Below are 21,124 nucleotides of genomic sequence, written 5' to 3' on the forward strand. Positions count from 1 at the left end.
TATCATGACACTAACCTTGTTTCAGAGCGTGGTGTCCTGCACTGTGTCTTCCTCCTTCTGGGAAGAGTGGTCTTCAATGGGATGACACTGTTGAGGTTTTTTGCATAAGTTCGTTTTAGTCCTGAGGAGATGACTAGTATTCAAACGAACAAAGTACAAGAACAAATTAAGCATTCATAAATATCAGGTTTCTCAAGACTCGAGTTCACTGGCTCATTTCCAGGGTATTGTATTGTATGACACTGTTAGTCTCTGGAAGCTGGGCTTTGTATAATTCACCCAGTGTACACAGGTGAACATTCAGCTCGAAGCAGAGATCATTTCACCTGTACACAGCAGGAGAATTTCCTTGACAGAACATTTGCTTGTGCATACAACATCCATCATCTGTCCAACAATCTGTTTTGATGTGACCGAGGTACTTGGCAAAGATGTTTACAGAGAGCTTGCAGTCAGGAAACGTCAATGATCGTCAACAGATCATAATTAGACAGCAGTTTTCAAAAATGTCTCTCGATTTCAAATTTTCTGTAAAAGTTCAGACCCAACGCTGCAACACAGTCAAAATGATCCAGATGACGAAACAAAATCCAAGAAAATGTGTGTGACAGTACACCGGATTAGGGGTTAAAAGGAAAATGTTGCGCCCCGTTCATTTTCAGGTGCAGTGTCTTGGAGGATGGGACAATACGATGCTGTAAATCATGCTATGAGCAAATCAATATTTCAGTCCATAGGCATTCCTTTTTACAGTGTGGGGGCATTAAGATCACAGGGTCATGGCTGGCTTTCCCTTCCTGTCCTGTCACTCGCACTTGCTCTTTTGTCTGCCTGACCCCCCTCCCGCGCCTGGTGTCTCCCACAGATCTCCGTCCGGGCTGATCGCTGGTGACAGGGGCGGGCTGCGTGTGGACCCCGGTAGCTGACTGCTCTTTTTGACTTTGAGGACTTTGGTTGAGTGTGTGCCGCGGTGATTTTTGTGGCAGGCCCTGTCAGATCTCCGTTGCCTCGCTGTCGGATCAGTGGCGGCTGTGCGCGAGCGCCGGCAGCCTGATGAGGGGAGTCACCAGCCGTCGGACCCACCGCGGTGAATCTGTTCCTGCCGGTGGGACAAGCTGGTGCAGAGGGACCGGGGATGTGCGTACGTTTATGCGATGGGACAGAGGGAGTTCTGGCATTGACTTTCCCTCATCAAAAGCCCCCGATGTGCTCTGTTTGGTCTGCACACAGACCAGAAAAATCATACAACTGTTGCTACAAATGTGGACACTCGGGTTAACGCGATGAGAACTTCAGGGAGATGCTGGTCTCAGAGTCAGATCCTTATTTCAGACATTTTAACATCTTACCTGTCAGTGTCTTATGCTACAGTTTTTCAGTAAAAATATAAAAGTTCATCATCATATTGTTTTGCATCCTTAAAGGGACTATACAGAGTTTAAAAATGCTAAAATTAAGTATTTTCATCCCCCTACATGTTCCAACGATGTCCTAATGTGTAGAAAGAGCCCAGACCTTAACTAACACCATAACAGCCTCTAAAATCCTGCACTGTCACTCATAAAGGTGTTACTTCGGGTCCTGGGTGTCGTCATGCACAAGCTTAAGAGGCTGCAGTTATGTATATGACCAGAGGTGGCAGTAGTGAGTATAAAATGGACAACTTGCATCTAGCCCCTCTAACATCCTGTTTTCTTCTATCATTTTCTCGAACATTGGAACACATTTATAGGTTTTCTCAGAAGCAGACGTTCCCAAAGTCCAAGATCCTTATCAATCCGGAAATCTCTTGGGGCCCCCAATTATAATAATTTACTTCATTCAAAGGAATTAGTTATTATTTTAGAGCCGTAATCACATTTAAAAAGCAACATTTAGCAATTACAGTATAGGCTAAATACTGGTTTAAAGTGTTTTTTTGCAAATAAAATGTATTTTATATATTTTCATTTTTTTCATTGTACTTGTTGCCTTTGACGTCCACCTGGGGCCCCAGACCCCACTTTGGGAACCCCTGCTCAGAAGGATTTTTCAATATCTAATTCATCAATCCATCCATTTTCTTCCACTTTTCCGTTGCCGGGGATGCCCAAATCACATTGCACCCGCCCCTTATGGCTCCTCCTGCAGGTGGTGGGTCCACAGAAGGACGGCCTCATGGTTCTTTCTGGGCCTATTGGTCTCTCATAAGGGACTTCTGAACCGCACTTTGTCTAACCCGTCACTTAGGACCTGTTTGCCATGGGAGACCCTTCCAGGGGCACGAAGCCCCGACAGCAGAGCTCCAGGATCTTTCGGGCACTCAAACCCCTCCAGGGAACATCTAATTCTTATAATTGAATGTATTTTGAAATGTGGTCAGTAATAACTTGTTTCATCATCTTCCTGAAAACATATTTTAAACTGATATTCAACTAAAGTAAATCTGTCATTTAAACCTGGCTCTTTGAACTATTTTTGATTTTTCTACCCCCAAGCAACAACGAAAGGCCACATTTCCACATGTTAACATTAAACGAAAGAGACCTGGCTCATTTTTATCTACTCCATATATTTATGTCAGTAATCTGTTTGCATGAAGCGGCGTTTCATTTGGAGTGCATGCACCAGCTCCTGACTGCCGTACATTTTCCACCGCAGAGAGCAGAACCTTCCGTCGCTTCCCATCCTCGCTCTCCTCCATCACATCTCCTCATTCCCCACGACAGTCCCCGCAGAAGTCCTAATGAAGCACCGTTAGCTAAAGGTCCACAAATTATTGATGTAAAATAAGCAATCATTCTTTTGTGGCGCGGTAATTTATGGCCATTAACAAGTAACTGGCAATCCAATAAATGTCTGCACGGCTTTCAGTTAATTAAAGGGAGGGATATTATACAGTAATGCAGGGCGGCGTTTATATCTCGATTTCTGCGGACTGCAATTTAGCGCGCGGGCTTTATTTGAAGGAAGCCACAAATAAGGGCTATTAAGACGTCAGCGGATGGACAGGGGATCACATTAATGGAATTAGATAGGGGGGAATGGTGATGTACGCACTGCGCGGCCACATAGACTCCCAATAGAAATCATGAAGGGAATGCTCCAGACTTGTGCTTTGCAATGACTCACTGCCTCAGATGTAGAGGGTTTTGTTTTTAATCTGCGGCACTCATCACCTCTCTGACCCACGCAACACAAGTGAGGTGTTGTACAATACAAGACTGACTAGAGGCCAATAGTGCACATTAATCATTTGGGAAGGTCATGGTTTTGAGCAGAAATACTGCACGATGGAGGGTTTGTAGACCTGGAGGAACTCTAATGTTTACAGGTGTTTGGTCCAGGCCCCCCCTCTCAGTAGAAAACAATGAAACATGTTTTGGTTTCTCTTGTAGTTCTGTCCAAAAGTAAAAATGCAAAGTTTAGGTACTTTTACTTTACTTATGTAAAGGTTTTGAGGAATACTGTTACCTTGCATTTTGTTTCTCCCAAGGTTTATTGTTTCTTCCACTGTTTTTTTTTTTTCCCACCTCACTACATTTACTTAGACATTACATTTGTCTGGACATTACATTTACTTATAGACATTACATTTGTCTGGACACTACATTTACTTATAGACATTACATTTGTCTGGACATTACATTTACTTATAGACATTACATTTGTCTGGACATTACATTTACTTATAGACATTACATTTGTCTGGACATTACATTTACTTATAGACATTACATTTGTCTGGACATTACATTTACTTTGCTCTACATTGCTACAATTGTTGATTTTGTTCGACTAAAACTCGGCTTTTGCCATAGTCAATATTTGTATTAGTGTAGCATGTTATTTGCATAGATAGAATCAAATGCAAATGTGTATCAAAAAAATTAAATAAAGTACTGATTTAAAGAACATTGGACTTACTTTTATACGGTTCATGTATCTGTACTTTTATTTCAGTAAACCATTTGAGTCTGGGCACTACAGGCTCCTCACTCTGGAGGTTAAGTTCATGCTGTGGTGGTTCTTTTCTTCTCTGCTCTCCCCAGTCCAGCACTCCACTCTCCCACTCTCCCACACGCTGCTCACACTCACTCCGTCCCTCCCTTTACTCTCTGTCAGCTCGTCACCTAAAACTTCCACTATATGTCCCCGCGTTCTGGAGATGGGTCTGTGTGTATATGTGTGTGTGTCAGTCTGACTGACTCCCCTTCAAATCTTCACCCCCTTCCAGTCTGTCAACAGCACCCATGGCCCCTGAGGCTACCACTGTCACCCAACACACAGCCCCAGCGGAGCAGGGGGTAGGACAGAGGAGAGGGGGGGGGTCGGTGAGTGAGGGGGGGCATTAGTGTTTTAGATAGAACACCAGTCTGTATTTCTGCCCTGACAGAGAGGGAAGCGTTATTAGCGCTGACACTTTAGGGAGCGGGGCGTTGGTGTGACGCCGGTCCGGAGTGAGAGTCATAATTGTCACGCAGGGAGTTCTAGGGATAATCGCGTCAGCGCCATTAGAGGAGCAAGTGAGAGGCTCTATAGTTACTTTGTCTAAGTTTGCAATACTTTCTGCTTCCGTCACAGCGGAAAGATTTGCAGCAAAAAGATTCCTCAGTTCTGCGACTCTTGTTATTGTCTGTTTGACCCTCAACCGTCACTTGGTAGTTCATTGTGTTTTTTGATCTACTGCTCACACTGAGGGGCTAGCGCTCTTGCTTCACCTATTCTATCGAAAAAGGTTCAATCAGTGCATTCTTCAAACACCTTGTTTTAATACTAATTAATATTAGTCTATTCATTTGTCTGTGGCTCAAATGTAGTATTTCATTCACACAGTTGTGCATAATTCTTCCTGTTCAATTTGGTTGTTTCTTCTTCTACTGATGAAGTGATCCAAGTTGTATTTCTTGGGTTTCGTGTCACAGATGAAACAAGAACCTGTATTTGTAAAGCCCATCCTCCATCCCTGGACCTGGTCGTCCTGCGCTCATCACGACCACGCCGTGGATTCACTCAACTGCATTAACAGGACAAATAACCCAATAATCAGATCTGATGTGTTTATATTCACTTCAGAAATCTGATTATCCAAAACGTAACATATGCCAGAGCGTAAGTGTTTTTTTTTAGAGCAACTGAACTCTCTCCCCTCCCTTCCATCAGCTCCACCTGCAGCACCAGGTGAAGCCGAGCCCAGTGGATACAGTACGGGTTTGGAAACTCAGGATTCAGTGTTGTCTTTAGTATTTGTAGTGATCTATAGAGGTAAAATACAAATACCACAAACTGTATATGTGCAGCAGCCTTAACCAGTCAGCCACCAGCTGCACTCTGGGTTTTCTCTTCAACACACTCTGTTTATTTTATTTACTATGCATTTTTACAATATATTGAAATACTTGTCTTTGTGACATGAGTTTGGCCTGTGTTTTTTGAATTTCAGTTTAGTGATAAATAAAATCTTCATGGTTTGGCCCCACAGCCCTGAGAATATTTGTGAAATTATGTGAAGAAGCAGGATTTAGAACAACAAGCCTCCTCCAGGAGAGCGTGCTGAGAACCTGAGGTCCTGAACTTTTGGACAGAAGCTTCTCTGTCAAAGTTAGGACGTGGAACTCTTTGTTACTAAGTGAGTCCAGCACTTTGCTACAGTTTAAACTGAACTTGATATTGTAAATAATGAGCCTTGTTACTGTATTGTATTTGGCCTGTTGTTGAGGTTCTGCTTGTCGATGCCTGTGAAGTGTTTATCTGTATTTTATATTGTGTGTGGACTTTAGTAGAACGCTCCTTGTGCGCTGTGGAAATGAGCTTCACTCTGGTCTGTGAAACACACTTCTTATGTTCCTGTCAACTAAATAAATGAAATAAACATCAATCCTGAGATGCCAAAAGAATGTTTTTAGCCTCCATTATTATACTCTTCAATTCAGTATGAATGAATAAAAAGAGCGTATAGCACTGAATGGTGTTTGGAAGAGGTTTGTCATAGAAACGAACGGCTTGAAAGTGTGTCTGACTGAGACACTGCAGGGGAATTTGGAGATATGACATTAATGTAGGAGTAAATGTAGCTATAACTGAAAACTGTGAAGTCTAGTTTGAATGTCTTTGAAAGTTTATTTTGTGCCGTACGGTGATGTGTTTCCCATGTTTATCTGTGGAGAAACATTGAATCCGTGCAATATTTAAACAGCTTATTGTGAAGGTTTTAAAAGTGTATGTGTTAATAGAGAAAACTGTCTGAAAAGCTGTAAACAGAAGAAGTATCTCCCCGTAATGAACAGCACAGTGATAGCAGTGCATAGACTGGAAATAGCCTTTACAATTACAAAGAGATGAATCCACTTTGCATCTTTATCGTGTTTGCATTACCATGAAGAGCACTCTGTGATGACTGTCTGTAGAGCTGGACAAGTTGACTTACAATATTTCAAAACAAATAAGACAAAGAGCACACGCACCACAGGCCGGCTTGGCTTGTTAAACCTGTGGAACACTGTCGTGAGCTCATTTATATCAGTGGGTGAATACTTTTACACCTGGGATTACTGTTCTCCCTCAGTGAGCACAGGGCTGTGGACATACACAGGCTGCTCAAAAGATTACAAATCATTCAGTTAATCATGCCAAAATGAAGGCCTTAAACGTGGGGAGACACTACAGGCAAAATGTTTCACCTGGAAAAAGTTAAATTATCCAATGTTTCTCCATAGATATATTTCAAGGCCATTTTCTCAAATTGCATTTTTCTCACATTGCTGTGACACATAGCTCCACTTCAGTAGATCCTACTGGACTGAACAATATTGTGAGTTGTTGTTTTTTTTTTAAATATATTTTTAATATCCAATTCCTAACCTGATTTATTGAGTTTTGAATTTCAAAAAGCAAGGTGAAATTTCAATTGTTACATATTTTTTCACTAAAATAAAAACAACAGCTTATTAAACAAGATATCTAAAAATCCCCTTTGAAAAAGTCCTTGTAACTCATACCCAAAACAAAAGCATACATTTAAACCTGGCTTGATCGATTTCGTTGCTGAAAATATAGGAAATGTTGAGCATTTTTCCTGATATTCATATCAGTAAAAAGCAAAAGTTTCCCTGCAGTGTGTCGCCATGAATTGGACTCAAATCAAAATTTATTTGAAAATATATTATTTACCGTTGAGTCAGAATCTCGGCTATTTTAACGACACACAAACACAAAGACAGTGGTCTCAAACTAATTCAGCTGCAGTTCTGACAGAAACGATCTCTTTCTCAAAGGATCCCGTTGTGTCCAGTTTGGATTCGGAAATCAAACTGTCCTTCAATCCCCTGTTTGAATGTTTCCCAATCTTCCAGATGTTTTGCACATGTGGCATTAGAAATGTGGTATTCAGAGACGATAATGGCGTTAAACAGCGGCGTGTAGAGACCCTGCAGTGTGTTTACTTTGGCAGCACACAGGCCTGTGAGGGGAGCAGGTGCCAATACCTCAGTCATGTGACACTGACTTCCTGTCTGTGTGTCAGGGCGCTGAAGCGTCGTCAATAACCCCGGGCGTCTGTGTGTGCACCCCCACCGTGGGGGCAGTACAGGGGGCACTTCATGTGGAGATGTACATGGATTTATTTAGAGCCATGGAGCCCTGACAGTTACTGCATTAAACAATCAGATATGACTCAAATACATTTCCCTTTTGTCTTGCCTCATTAATACATGAACAATAATGTAAAATGTAACCGCTGGGTGGCTAAGTGTAGCTTTTAGGATTATTGAGCGGTTTATGTGCAAGGTTTCCCCAGGCCATTGAAAAGCATTAAAGGTCATTAAATTAATTCTGCCAAAATCAAGGCCTTAGCTGTCATTAAAAAGCATAAATTAGATTCAAACTGGCATTAAATCTAAATCTGTTGGAAAATGATGACATTGCTCAACGTTTTTTACTGTATAAGTTCAGCAAAATTACCAAAATCTGTGTCTAAAACATGTTCAGTTGCAGTTTTGGCTGAAATTCACCACATTTTTCTGTTTCCCGTTTTGTCCAATTCTCTTTCCTCTGTTTTATGAAAGCAATGAAAGCAATGAAGCAATGAAATATGCGTTTGAACAGCATCAAATATGACCATATATAAACCATGGATAGATCAGTCTGTCTTCATAAATAGATCGTATTTTCCAAAATGACCTGTTTGCTTGTGGCTCATGTTGGAGAGCATTTGGAAAACAAACACCTATAATTGCAGAGATGTGGCTTTTTTAAATAAGTGCTGTTTTTGAAGAATGAGTAGAGTTTTAGCGCTGGTGCTTCCTCTGCGACGGTCACTGAAGGAGGGAGAGCGCGAGTCCGTTTGAAAGCCAACACTGTCACCGTGTGGCGAATATATGTTCACTGTCTGCTCACTGAGGAAATGTGAAAACGTGTTGAAAAAGAAGAAGAAAAGGGGGAAAAAAGCTAAAATAAAAAAACTAATAAAGATGTAGCCTATATTTGAACAATGAAAGCTTTAGTTTTGATCATTTAAACAGCATTCTCTCTTGTACTTTAAGTCTCACTTTAAGGAGCAAACATTAAAAATAAATAAAACATTGGTATATATCCAAGAACATCAGGAAGTGTGCTGTGAAATGCGCATGCTCTCTGCTCTGCGCCTAACACCCATGTCTTGATCCAGGATGTTCCTACTGAGCATGTTTTAGGTTGATGGAGCAGAGAGCATGCACACTCCAGAAAGGCAGCTGACCTGCCTGGGAATCAAACTGTGGATCTTCCTGCTGTGAGCCAATAGTGCTAGCCACTCGGCTGTCATTTCACAGCACACTTCCTGATGTCCTGTGAGATATTCCAACATTTTATTTATTTTAAATGTTTGCTCCTTAAAGTGAGACTTTAAGTACAAGAGAGAATGCTGTTTAAATGATCAAAACTAAAGCTTTCATTGTTCAAATATAGGCTGCATCTTTCTGTCTGCCGTTGAACTCCTTCGATTTAGCTTTTTCCCCCTTTCTTCTTATTTTTCAACATGTTTTCACATTTTCCTCAATTACCGACAAACCCCCAGCCATCTGTCTGGAGGAATGACTGACTCACTGCCTCCCAGTATTGCCTGATCTTTTCCAGGGCCGGGGAACTGGGCCCACCAGCCCTATAGATGGAGATCAAATCTGGGCCAAAACAGCTCCACATGAACCTAAACCAGGAGAAATCATGCTCTCTGATTGGATGTGCACACACACGACACTTGCACCGTCACTTTAGTAAATGGTATATGGTCTCTGGACTTATATAGCGCTTTTCCACCAAAATTAGGCACTCAAAGCTCTTTACAGCAAGGATTACTCACCCATTCATACACAGACACTGGTGGGTGAAGTGTATTGCCCAAGGACACAACGACAGTGTGCACTTTCAGGAGGTGGGATTCGAACCCGACATTCCGATCATGAGACGACCCGCTACAATGCATATGAAGCAGAGAGCAACTTTATATTTCCTATTCACACTGCAGCAGCAGACAACAACAAACACGCAAACAGCCCCAACATCTGCGTCTCACTTTTTTATAATAATTAAAAAAAAAACTGATGGATGTGTAAATCAGTGTTGATGTTTTTCCTTTCAAGTCACTCTATTCATCAAGGACTAAACACATTGAAGATGTTACTGGAACTCATAGTATGGTGAGGTATAGGACAGGGGGACACAATTCTCCCTGGCATTTACCTGGTCAAAAAAAACCCTCAATAGTTCAAGCTAAATATAAAATAAAGCTACATGATCTGAAAATAAGCTAAATTGGAACCACTTTTATCTTGAACTAAAACAATACAGTGATATGGAAATAAAACAATAATAAAAAAAAATCAAATCATCATACGTCTCCAGAACTATTTATTCATCTATTATTTAGGCTACGTATAAGAGTATGTATAGCTGTATATTGATGTCTGTGTGATATACCATATTAAAACGCACTGGTCTCGTCAATGATTCCGTGACTCTCCGTTTTGCCTGTAGAGGGCAGCACTGTGCATTCCTGCGCACAGCCTGAACACCGGAAACGACTAGAAGGAGGACAACATTAGCATTAGCCGTTAGCTGCATTTTAGCTGGCGTCGTTGGCTTGCGCTCCTCCTTTTCACTTTTGTGGAAAAGTGACGGACTTTCGGACGCTGACAATGGACATACTTAAAGCGGAGATCGCGAGGAAGAGGAAACTTCTGGAAGAAAAGAACCTGGTCGATGTAAGTCCTTCAAAAGATTATTGTTTATGTCCGTGGTCAGATTGCACAAGGCCAGTATCTTCGTCTACAATGCGAAAAACAAAACAATCTACTTGGTTTACCATTTTAAAGACCTTCTGTGCATTTTCTTGTAACAGTACATGCAGTTTCATTGCTCAAACTGCAGTGTGTGTTTCTATAATTTATTCAGTCTGTGGCATCGTCAAATTATGCATCTTTTTATGTGACCTACCGAAACCACACGGCATATTATTGTTTTCCTCTTAAAATGTTTCCAATAATTCAAGAAGGGATAGGTTTTCAATGCACTGAAGCGTTAAATGCATGATTGAAAAAATAATTACATAAAATAAACAAACCAAAAAGAAGATTTTCTAAATGATTCTTGGTAGAGAGTCGGGGCTTGGTGTGTTTTTATGCTCATGTGTGTCAAAGTTAAAGCAACACCGTGTAGAATTTTACCCCATAAATAAAATTGACAAACAAGCATTTATTTTATGACAGACATTTTCATAATTGGAAAAAATACTTCATAAATGTACAAATAAACATGTGCTTTTGCTGTGAGCGGCTCACCTCTACTAAGACATGATACGTCTCCAGCTCGTCTCCATGGAGATGTGACTAAAGTCAGCAGAATTTGATATTTAAATAAATTTGGTCCTCATCTAAATCCATTCTTTGCGGGGAAAATACAATTTTCTGCGTCGAGCTGGTTATTCGGAGCATGTTTTGTATTGATGGCAACAGTATAGTCCCAAATGTTACGCACTGTACCTTTAAGAACCAATATTGTGTTTATTGCTAAAGCATTATTGCACATATTTGTGATCCTTTTCTTCATGGACAAAATCAGTCTGACCAAGCGTTTTATCATTTTCAGAATGTTATCCACTGAAAAGCCATTTCACAGACAGAAATCTGAGAGGGAAAAAAAGTGCTTAATGGAGAGTGGACATATATATAAATATGATGTTTAAAAACAGACTTTACATTGAGCCTCCTGAACACACTTTCAGCCGATGTAAAGTTGGATTAGGGGCTTTAAAAACTGTAGAACGAGAAAGGGCTAAATTAAACAGGATTACCTGAGGATTACTCAAAACTGCACAAATGTAGTGAAATAAATACTACTCCAGGTCTGTCTTTGATGAGGGAAGAACGCTATAACATGTCCAAAAACCTTTTGGGCTGTATTGTTCTGAAAAGATGACTCTAATGTTGTTTTGTTAATGTATTTGTATTACAAAAGATATTCGTACGTCACTTTAATATTTTGTCACGTTATAATATTGACACTTGTGTGCAGGACACCAAAAAGTACTTCAAGCGGTCGGAACTGGCAAAGAAAGAGCAGGAGGACTACTTCATACGCTCTGGATATAAGGTGCGGTGGGCTTTGACTTGTTTATATTTCAGCTCTGACCACATTATCATGAGTGTGTGATGAAGATGGAACAACAAACGATTTAATCGTACTGAACAATGTGTTGTGCTGGTTTCACTGTGCTGTTTGTCCTCATCTGCCTCCGCTGCCTACACCTTTAGGTTCAGGGGGAGACTCCTGACGGACAGGTAGGGCTTCCACTGTGACCATGCATGAGCAAAGACCAAGATCAGTGTGCTAAAATAAACTCCCACGTCCTCCCCCGTCACCCGTGAGAGGCAGACAAATACTTGTTGCATTTTGCAGAGGAAAATCGGGATTGTGTGTCATTCTGCAACTAATTCACATACATCAATCAATCCAAAAGTCAGTATAATAGTTCCAGCAGAAATTTAAGATGGCTGTAAATGATTTCCCCCTTTTCACACCAATTTTATTTAAAGTAGAGTGAAATCAAACCATTTTAAATTGCTCATCTACCTAATGATTTATTGCTGATTTTTTAACCCACTGCAAAAATGAAATTGTTTGTGTTTATCCGAGCTAAGCATGTTGGGAATTGCTGTCACGTTTTATGTTTTGCGTTTAACTACTGTTCAGTTGAGATAAAGACTGGATTGTTCTTCCTAAATGGCTTTAGAAGTGAATTAAGCGAAACTTATACAGACTAAAACAACCTGAAGTCGAGCAGCAGTTGTCATGAGTAAGAAAGGTGTTTGAGAGAAACTGCAGTACATTATATTTTGACATACAGTAGTAGAAATGCCTTTTTTTTTTTTCAGTTTAAATGCTTCTTTCAAGTGGTGTTGGGCAGTCCATATTTGGAGTTTGACTTTCCAACTGGGAAGTGGCTCATGAGTCATGACTAATGATCAAACCCTCTGAGTTTGTAAATGGGTTTTGGAGGGACGAGTTGAGATGGAAGAGACGATTCATTGGTGGAAATTCATTGCATATGATGAGTCACTGCAAGCAACTTCTGGGAAATGTTTTCCCCAAAATTGAATTTCAAATGAGAAAAAATAATAAGAATTGACCGTGGCATCAATGCTAATATCGGCTCCTTCCACAATGGCGACGTGTTAGCTTTTTTTGACCAATAGTTAAGTGTCCCCTTCAGAGCATATTATAAATTTACCGTATTGTCCGGACTATAAGTCGCTCCGGAGTATAAGACGGAGCGACTTATACTGAATAGGCGTACGGTATGCTAACATAACACATCGATGGTTAGCTACATGATGCATAAACAACAAACTAAATAGTTGTCTGGTATGTTAACGTCACAAGCCGTTCAGATAACTATAGCGTAAAGAACATACCACTGCACCGTAGACAAACCTCGTTTTTCAAGATCTCATTTGTGAAGTCATTCCTCTAGGTGTAGCCATCTGTCTTTTAGCTTGTGATTAGCTTCTTTTGTTTACTTCTTGTTTGCTACCAATTTATGCCATTATTAGCAATAATGCATGTAGGAATTGCCCTATGCGAAGGTCCGCTCTTGCTAGTGTTTAGGCGTCTCGGACGCGTGTCTTCCACAACAAATAATAGGAACTATACTGTGTTCCAATGGTTTATTAGCGTACCTCATAGCCATCCACAATACACAGGTTTCAGACTCCATAGACACGGTCAAAAGATGTTTGCCTCCACACTGCAACACCCGAGTGCCCCGTCCTCCCCCTTTAGGGCAGGTAATTGCATCAACACACCCACAGAGCGCCACGCAGTGGCAGGAGGATCAAACATAAACCGAGTGCTAAACAATGCATATCCAAATCTTAGTACATTGACTGGGGAGCTTCTAGTTTCTTAAAATGTGTGATCTGTGTGAGTGAAACACAACTTGCATCACATTTACCGTTCCTAAACCTAATCAATCCCTGATCCTAGCCCGAGCCCCTGATCAGGGGGTACGACGAGTACCAGGTTAACATAAAAAGTAAATCTCAGTTAGATGGAGGACATCAAAAGTTAAATCCTAAACATGCAGCATGTTCTCAGCCTCTGACCAATCCACACGAGGTGTCACGAGGAAACCCTCGAGGAAAACGTGTACACGGACTGCTCAACATCCACGTGAAAGCAGCACCCTCCGTTTGTCTTGTTATAGTATCTTTTTAAGGCTGTAATAATCTTATGTGAATGCATTAAGAGTTGTTTTTGAACTATTCCTTTGTTTGTGGATTTCTTCCTACTAAGACCAGCCTTTGCTCAGATCATTTGTTTTTCTGTTCTAAAATACTGTGTTTTTTGACTGCATTGTGCATGTGACCTTGAAGCATGAGTCAGTGCTGTGCGTTAGTTTTGACGGGTAGAAAGCATACGTACACTATCAGTGACCTTTTTCTTACTCCTTCACTCAACACAAATCTGACCTGGAAGCTCACATCAAACTGTTGCATGTTTTTTTTTTTTTTTGCAAGAACCCCAAATTGCTTCATGCCTTTTCTATTTCAGATTGTAGTGATTTGAGTTTTTTTTTTTTCTTCAATGAAAAGCACGTTCATAAAAATGATTGAATCTAGTTCCACATGTTTGTTTTTAGGTGGATAATGGAGAGGAAGAAGAGGCATCGACTTCAAACAACAATCCAGTTTTAGAGTTGGAATTGACCGAGGAGAAGTTGCCCATGACACTGTCCCGACAGGAGGTGAGTCGACTCGCTACCAACACGCTAACGGCAGAGAGAACATTGTAACATGTAAATCATTGTTTCTCTCTGTAGGTGATCAGGCGGCTCAGAGAACGGGGAGAACCCGTTCGGCTGTTTGGGGAGTCGGACTATGACGCCTTTCAAAGGCTCCGAAAGATCGAGATTCTCACGCCTGAAGTGAACAAGGTACTGTTGAGTAATAAAAACAAAACGTTACAGAAGGTACCGAAAAAAAGGATAGTCTTAAAGCTGTTGGTCCAGAGACGGCATTAAAGACAGCTTATTTTTTTGCCATCATTTCTCCTAATGTTCCCCTATTTTTCCCCAAATTATTTCTCATTCTTCACAAAGGTACTGAAAATAAAAAGGGATAGTCCGATATGAAATTTTGTATACACATATCCGATATCTGCATTGCTGCTGTGGCCAATATTCAATATTTGCTGATATTGATATAAAAATGTAGGTCCTGTAAAATCAATAGCAAGGCCCTCTCAAATGTGGTAAATTTCCTAAAGTTAACCATTATGTATCCCTGACAAAAAAAAAAACGTTATTCCCACTGCTGCCAACAGGAGGTGCCCCAGGCCAAAATAATATGATTAAGTTAGTCTCGTAAGCCCCATATGCAGGATATGTCCATTTTAGGAATAATTACAATGTTTTTGCGGTGTCCAGGGTTTGAGGAATGACCTGAAGGCCGCTATGGACAAGATCGACCAACAGTATCTGAATGAGATCGGCGGCGGAGAGACAGAAGCTCAACATGACCTGAAAGTGCACGAGGAAAACACCACCATAGAAGAACTAGTGGTAAATGAACACATTTCTCTATAAGTATGAAAGATAGTTTAGAGAGAGTCCACATTTAAGCAATAGGTCGATTCTTTAGTCGGATTTCTCTGTAAGCCGAATGGTGTTTCTTTAGGCGACTCTATTTCAAATTAAGAATAGATGTCTCACCCCTACAAAACAACTGCAGAGCTGTTAATAAGCTGAACTGAGGCTAGTTTTGACATTTACCATGAAAACATTTATGAAATATTCACTTTGTTTATTCTTGAATGCTTTGCTGATGGGATGTTTTGTTAAAGGCTCTTGGGAAGACGTTGGGACGAGGAGATGATCATGGAGACCAGGATGTCATCGACAAATTTCTGAGAGTAAGAAAGTCAAATCTAAGTTTTACTGACGTGACCATCGGATGAATTATTTCGTCAGATCTAAGGTCAGAATTTCATTGTAGGCAATAATTAGGGCTTGTGTATCGGGAAAAAAGGTTAGGTAAGTTAGGTAAGTTAAGTACCAGTATCAAAAGCAGGTACCAGAAAAAAAAATCTTGAATCTTAAGTTTTGATGCTGCTGGTCCAGGGACAGCGTTAAAGCAAACGACTCTGTTTGCCCCATTTTTCCATTTTGTTTATTACAAATTATTTTCTTCTATTGCCCTAATTTATTCCTAAATTTCCCAATTTTTTATTACTCATATATTTTTATCACCCCTTTTACACAATTTGTCCTTATTTCTGCCCCATTTTTTCTGCAAATGATTCCTAATTTTTCACACAATTCTTGACATTTGCTATAAACCCGATATTGTATATTTGCAAATCTTCCACACATTGTTCTGTTTTTTTAGATGACACACATTTTAGTATCGGTATCGGTAAAAGTATCGGTATCGTAAACCAAGTATCGTTAAAGTACTGGTACTAATTATTGTAAACTAGAGCACTATGGAGCACAGCAGTCGTTCAAAAGCAAATTCCTCTCTGATTTTTCTTGTAGACCAGACTCAAATCCATGTATCACAACATTTTTGCATTTCAAACACATCCAAAGAGCTTGGGGAGTTTTTGTCAAATGATTTGGTGTGGTTTAGTTGTGAAGGCGCTTTGGTTGTTTTGGGGGCAAATACTTGTTAAAGAAAAGAAAACACCAAAGCACTCCTATCAAAATCCTCCTCATTTCGAATTCTATAAAGGTCTTTAGTTCAGGGGACGATTAGTTTTACAAGTCTTTTAAGAAACATTTTCTGCAAACAAACTCTCCCTGTTAAGGATAGATCCTGTGGTGCTTTTACTGGTCTATGAAGCTCTTAATGGTCTTAGTCCTATTTATTTATTTATTGATCTGATCTGGGACGCTCAGGTAGTCATCTTTTACTGAATGGACACCACGTTATTGAAACACCTCTAAGCTCCCCGTTATGAATCGACCCAGAATAGGCTATATTGACAAGCTCCATTGTTTCCTTATGTTCTAGTTCCTTCTGGGCGTTTGGGCTAAAGACTTGAACAGCAGAGAGGAGCACGTGAAGCGCAGTGTACAAGGCAAACTGGCCAGTGCCACCCACTCCCAGACCGAGTCCTATCTCAAACCACTGTTCAGGAAACTGCGCAAGAAGGTAAGCACGGAAAAGCTCCTTATTCCTTCATAATCACGATCACAAGCAGGACACGGCAGGTGAACATACTGGTCTTTCACGCAGTGGTCAGTGTTTAGATTTTGGGCTAGTTTTCTCCCATAACATCTTCGTTTTCATGCCGACCAAACTCGTACAATGCTTATTGTAGGACGTTTTGTCTCTCGTGAGGCGGAGATATCCCGGCTTTCCCTCACACATTTACTCACTAATGCGTACTCTGAAAACTTGCAATAAATTTTTTCTCATATTTGTATCAGTAATGTTCAGCTTAAGTTTCAAATTGATACCTCCTCAATTATTTTTTTTCCCTATTCACCTGCAGTGTCTCACCTTAAGTTGGAGAGGTAGTTTTATATAAAAAGAAAAGTAGATATTTTGAATGTTCTCAATTGTTTGCTATAGTCCGGTTTGGTTTGTCTCTAAACATAGCAGTTGTTTGAAGCCTGTTTTGTTTAATTGCAGCCCAACATTAGAATAATCCCAATGTGCAATGATCTTTTCCAGAATTTACCAGCCGACATCAAAGAGTCCATCACAGATATCATTAAATTCATGTTGGAAAGAGAATATGTCAAAGTAAGTTGCACTTGTTCTTAAAGCATTTCCCTTTTGTAAATAAACAAATGTTGAGAGGTGAACCGAGTGTCTCTCTCCAGGCAAACGACGCGTATCTTCAGATGGCCATCGGAAACGCTCCCTGGCCCATCGGGGTGACCATGGTGGGTATCCACGCTCGTACCGGCCGAGAGAAGATCTTCTCCAAACACGTGGCTCACGTTCTGAACGACGAAACACAGAGGAAATACATTCAGGTCAGTCACAAGTGTCTTTTCCTGCATTTAAAAAAGGGGGGGTATTATTCCATTGTTAAAGGGGGCTAAATCATTCCAAGTTTCCCTTAGCTCTCCTCAGACCTGACCTGTTGTTATGAGCAGGACATCACTGTTAGAGGATAACATTAAATCGCTATTTATAATACTGGGTCAAGCTGTACAGTCGTACTATCTCTGTCATAGCCTTGACTGTGGTGCTCAGACTCTCAGCCACTGAATGTTTTCTTGCGTATCAGTATGACGCTCTGAGAGGGTATTTATCCCTTTTCTGTGGAAGCACAAACAGACTTGAATGGTACGACTGGCGCAATGTCTCGAGTTCATGTCTCCGGATCCCGTACCGATGGTGAATAAACATCTCCTGTATAAGACATCCAGGGATTATTCCGGCGGTTTGCCACCAAACGTTAGGGCATTACCGCCACCTACTGTTCCAAAGGATGGGTCAGACAGTAAGCTCTCACTCTAATATCAGGCTGTGGTCCCAACAAGGGCAGGGGAAGAAAAAAAAAAGCCTAGTTTTCATCTATCCTCTTGAACACCATTGTTAATTCTCTTATAACCGCCGCTCAGTACAGTAGAAATGTTGCTGCTTTGCTTTGACTACATTTAAATATATATAAATATTGTCAGCAAGACTAAATGTGAGAAAGTGGTTTGTCAGACGGTCACAACCTGCACCCTACCTCAGTCACCCTACTCTCAGCTGATCACTCGTTACCTCTCATGTCTCAGCCTCATTAGCATTAGCATTAGCATTAGCGTCCTCCAGGGGAGAAATATTGAATCTCAGACCTCCATTTCTGTACATGGACAGAATTTGTTAAACTTGGTAGGGCTGCACGTTTTCAAGTTATTAATTAATCGTTAACCGAGGCCCTTGGTGGTTAATACTCGGTTAACCATAAGTGTTAACCGACCTCACTGTCATCGAAGGACTATATATACTATAGTATAGTGGCTTAGTGGCTTTCTCTGCAGCGCTGGTAGAGCCACTTCTGTATCTGTTGTTTTGTTTCTCCAATGTAATGTGTTTTATTTTTCTTTATATGGATCGATCTCGATTTTGATTTTTCTTTTTTATAAAAACAATAAGTGCGGCCTGACACTATTATGTTGTGCGCTTGTACAGTGACAATAAAGCACTTACTTACTTACTTACTTACTTATGGTTAACCCTGTCGTGCAGCAACAAAGACAAGCTCCACATTTCCAGCCTTTTAATTACTGATAAACGTTAAACAGTACTCTCTATTTGGTTTAGGGAGCACTGGGGTTGATGCTGGGAGCTGCAGCCTGTTCTTTTTGCCAATTTCAAATGAACGACTACAATGTAATTCTAGTATCTGTGAATGTGACGATTCAACCGAAAATAAGTCAGGTCCAGAATTGTAATTTTTTTTTGTAATTTATCAACTCGCTGCATATGTAACAGTCTGTTCTCGGATCACTAAAGATTTGTTTAATTCTTTTTTTTTTTTTCTCTCTTTAGGGACTGAAGAGACTTATGACCAACTGCCAGAAGCACTTCCCAACAGATCCATCCAAATGTGTGGAATACAATGCTTTGTAACATGTATTTTCCTTTTTGTAACTTAATTAATTTTATCACACAAAAACGACTTGAGCATGTCTGGATAGAATTGTTATGCATCCATTTGTGATAAGTGTTGACATATTCAGACTTCCACTTAATATTGAATAACAATGACAGATATGAATACTTTGTACTGCTCTAATCTGCACGTGTAAGTTTTATTACACTCAAAATGACATGCTTCAGTCCACCTTTGTAAGCAAATAAAATGTGTTGTAGTGGAGCCCGTTGTCTGTTTTGGGAGTGGTCACTAGATGGAGCTGTAACTTTCAGTGTGGAAATGCTTATTATTTACAGATGACACTCAAATGGGGGCCGGAGCCAGTTATCTGTCCGTTAACTATATATGTATAACAATCCCAAATGAGCACCTTCTTTCCAGTAAAAAGAAAAGCTTCTTGAAAAAAAGTGACAAAATGGAGATGTAACTGAGGATGAAAATGCAGCAAAAAAAAAAAAATGCTCGGTTCTGGTGGGGGTTTAGATCTGGAGCTCCATGGTGTCCGATCCCTTTCCGGGTCCCTGATCCACTCTTTCACAACGTGAGCCCCCAATCCTCGCATTGTCATCTTGGAATACGCCTGTGCCATCAGGGAAGACGAAATCCACTAATGGAATAACCTGGTCATTCAGGATGTTAAAGTGGCCCCAGATCAGAACAGTTTCACATTCTGGACACTTTTTGGGGGGTTCAGTACAGGCGGTGTAGATCATAACCAGGATATGACTTAAGATTCAACAACATTTTTTTCTGTGCTATGATGGTGTACTTGATTTTTTTTTTTTTTATGTTGAGTAATATACAATATACATTTGCTTCCCATGCACATTGTGTCTGTGCTAGTGATATGAAATGTGCTTTATTAAAAAAATAAATGGAATGTAAGACGAAACCCAGTGAGCTGCTGAGGTGGAGTTCAACTTGCGTTTACGGTCTGGGTCTGACCTTATTCCGTAGCGTTTCCGTGGTAACTGGGGCTGCCCTGCACAGTCGGTGCATTCTGTGACGTGGACAGTTGTCCTGCTGTCACACGCCCTAATGAGTTCAGGAGAGGATTTATTCCATCAAAGCAAAGATTCATTGCTGTTCAAAGTGCTGTACACAAACTACATGTAGGCCTGCAATATTTAAAGTAGGCAAAAGTAGAACGTGTTAACATTTTATATGTATAAAACAAACAAATCCAGATTTTTATGTATTTTAAAAGTTTTTTACCATAAATTGCACAAGAAATGGGTGTTAAATTGACAGTAATAAACCGTGAAAAAACAGCTGGAATTATTTTCAACTGTAATTTTAATGACGATTGTTCTGTATTTTTTACGGTGAAAAACTGTCAGCTGTGGTCGCCAGTTTTTTACTGTAAAATGTCCAGATTTATTTTTTCTACAATACAGATTTTTATGTATTTTAAAAGTTTTTACCGTAAATTGCACAAGAATTGACAGCAGTAAACTGTAATAAAATCAAATGAGACAGTGCTTAACTGTAAATTGAATAACAAGGATCCTGTATTTTTTACCGTATAAAAATTGGCAACCACAGCTGCCAGATTTTTACCGTAAAATTTACAGATTTTTTTTTTTTTACAGTGAACAATGTCTTACTCAGTTTTTGATCAAAAGCCTTTGCAAACAGCTGGGTTTACAATAAAGATTTTATAATGTCTAAAGACTACCTGTCCCAAAGCGTTCCAAAAGCCCGGTCTCCGCTGGTTGACAGCTGTGACCTCGGGACATCTAACAAAAATGTGGAGATTGTTCTGACTGAAGCTCTGAAAGATACGGTTTCATTCAGCCATTTCAACACCAAAATGTAAATGAAAGTGTTAAGAGTTCAACACAGGGGTTTTGTGCTTAAACCTTTTGGTTGCAGGGAGCAGACACACTGCAGCGTTCAGTTCATGGACTAAAAAATCCATGTTTAGGTCAATGACTATGTTCGACAGGGAATCCATGCTGTTTTACAGACTCCTACCCTGTTCCGATCGAGCATGTTCCTAAAAAGG

General features: G+C 40.3%; 1 protein-coding gene across 2 annotated transcripts; it reads left to right on the forward strand.

The window, feature by feature from the left end:
- The first annotated feature begins 10,056 nt into the window (after positions 1 to 10,056).
- Positions 10,057 to 19,143, forward strand: prpf18 (PRP18 pre-mRNA processing factor 18 homolog (yeast)). 2 transcript variants are annotated; one of them, XM_079567769.1, is made up of 11 exons: positions 10,057 to 10,214; positions 11,524 to 11,601; positions 11,763 to 11,789; positions 14,150 to 14,254; positions 14,330 to 14,443; positions 14,936 to 15,070; positions 15,352 to 15,420; positions 16,524 to 16,664; positions 17,190 to 17,261; positions 17,342 to 17,497; positions 19,011 to 19,143. In XM_079567769.1, the coding sequence occupies exons 1-11, from the start codon at positions 10,149 to 10,151 to the stop codon at positions 19,089 to 19,091; spliced, it is 1,044 nt and encodes a 347-aa protein (XP_079423895.1). In that variant the 5' UTR covers positions 10,057 to 10,148; the 3' UTR covers positions 19,092 to 19,143. The 2 variants fall into 2 exon arrangements, with proteins under 2 accessions (XP_079423895.1, XP_079423896.1); XM_079567770.1 differs by lacking the exon at positions 11,763 to 11,789.
- The last annotated feature ends 1,981 nt before the right edge of the window (positions 19,144 to 21,124 follow it).

The sequence above is a fragment of the Gobius niger genome (assembly GCF_951799975.1).
Source record: "Gobius niger genome assembly, chromosome: 12".
Classification (NCBI taxonomy): Eukaryota; Metazoa; Chordata; class Actinopteri; order Gobiiformes; family Gobiidae; genus Gobius; species Gobius niger.

Bases quoted from the DNA above. Each gene is read 5' to 3' on its own strand.
- prpf18 (XM_079567769.1), top strand. From the start codon at position 10,149: ATGGACATACTTAAAGCGGAGATCGCGAGGAAGAGGAAACTTCTGGAA. The intron at 11,602-11,762 runs GTGCGGTGGGCT...CTACACCTTTAG, and splicing joins TCATACGCTCTGGATATAAG to GTTCAGGGGGAGACTCCTGA. The intron at 17,262-17,341 runs GTAAGTTGCACT...GTCTCTCTCCAG, and splicing joins TGGAAAGAGAATATGTCAAA to GCAAACGACGCGTATCTTCA.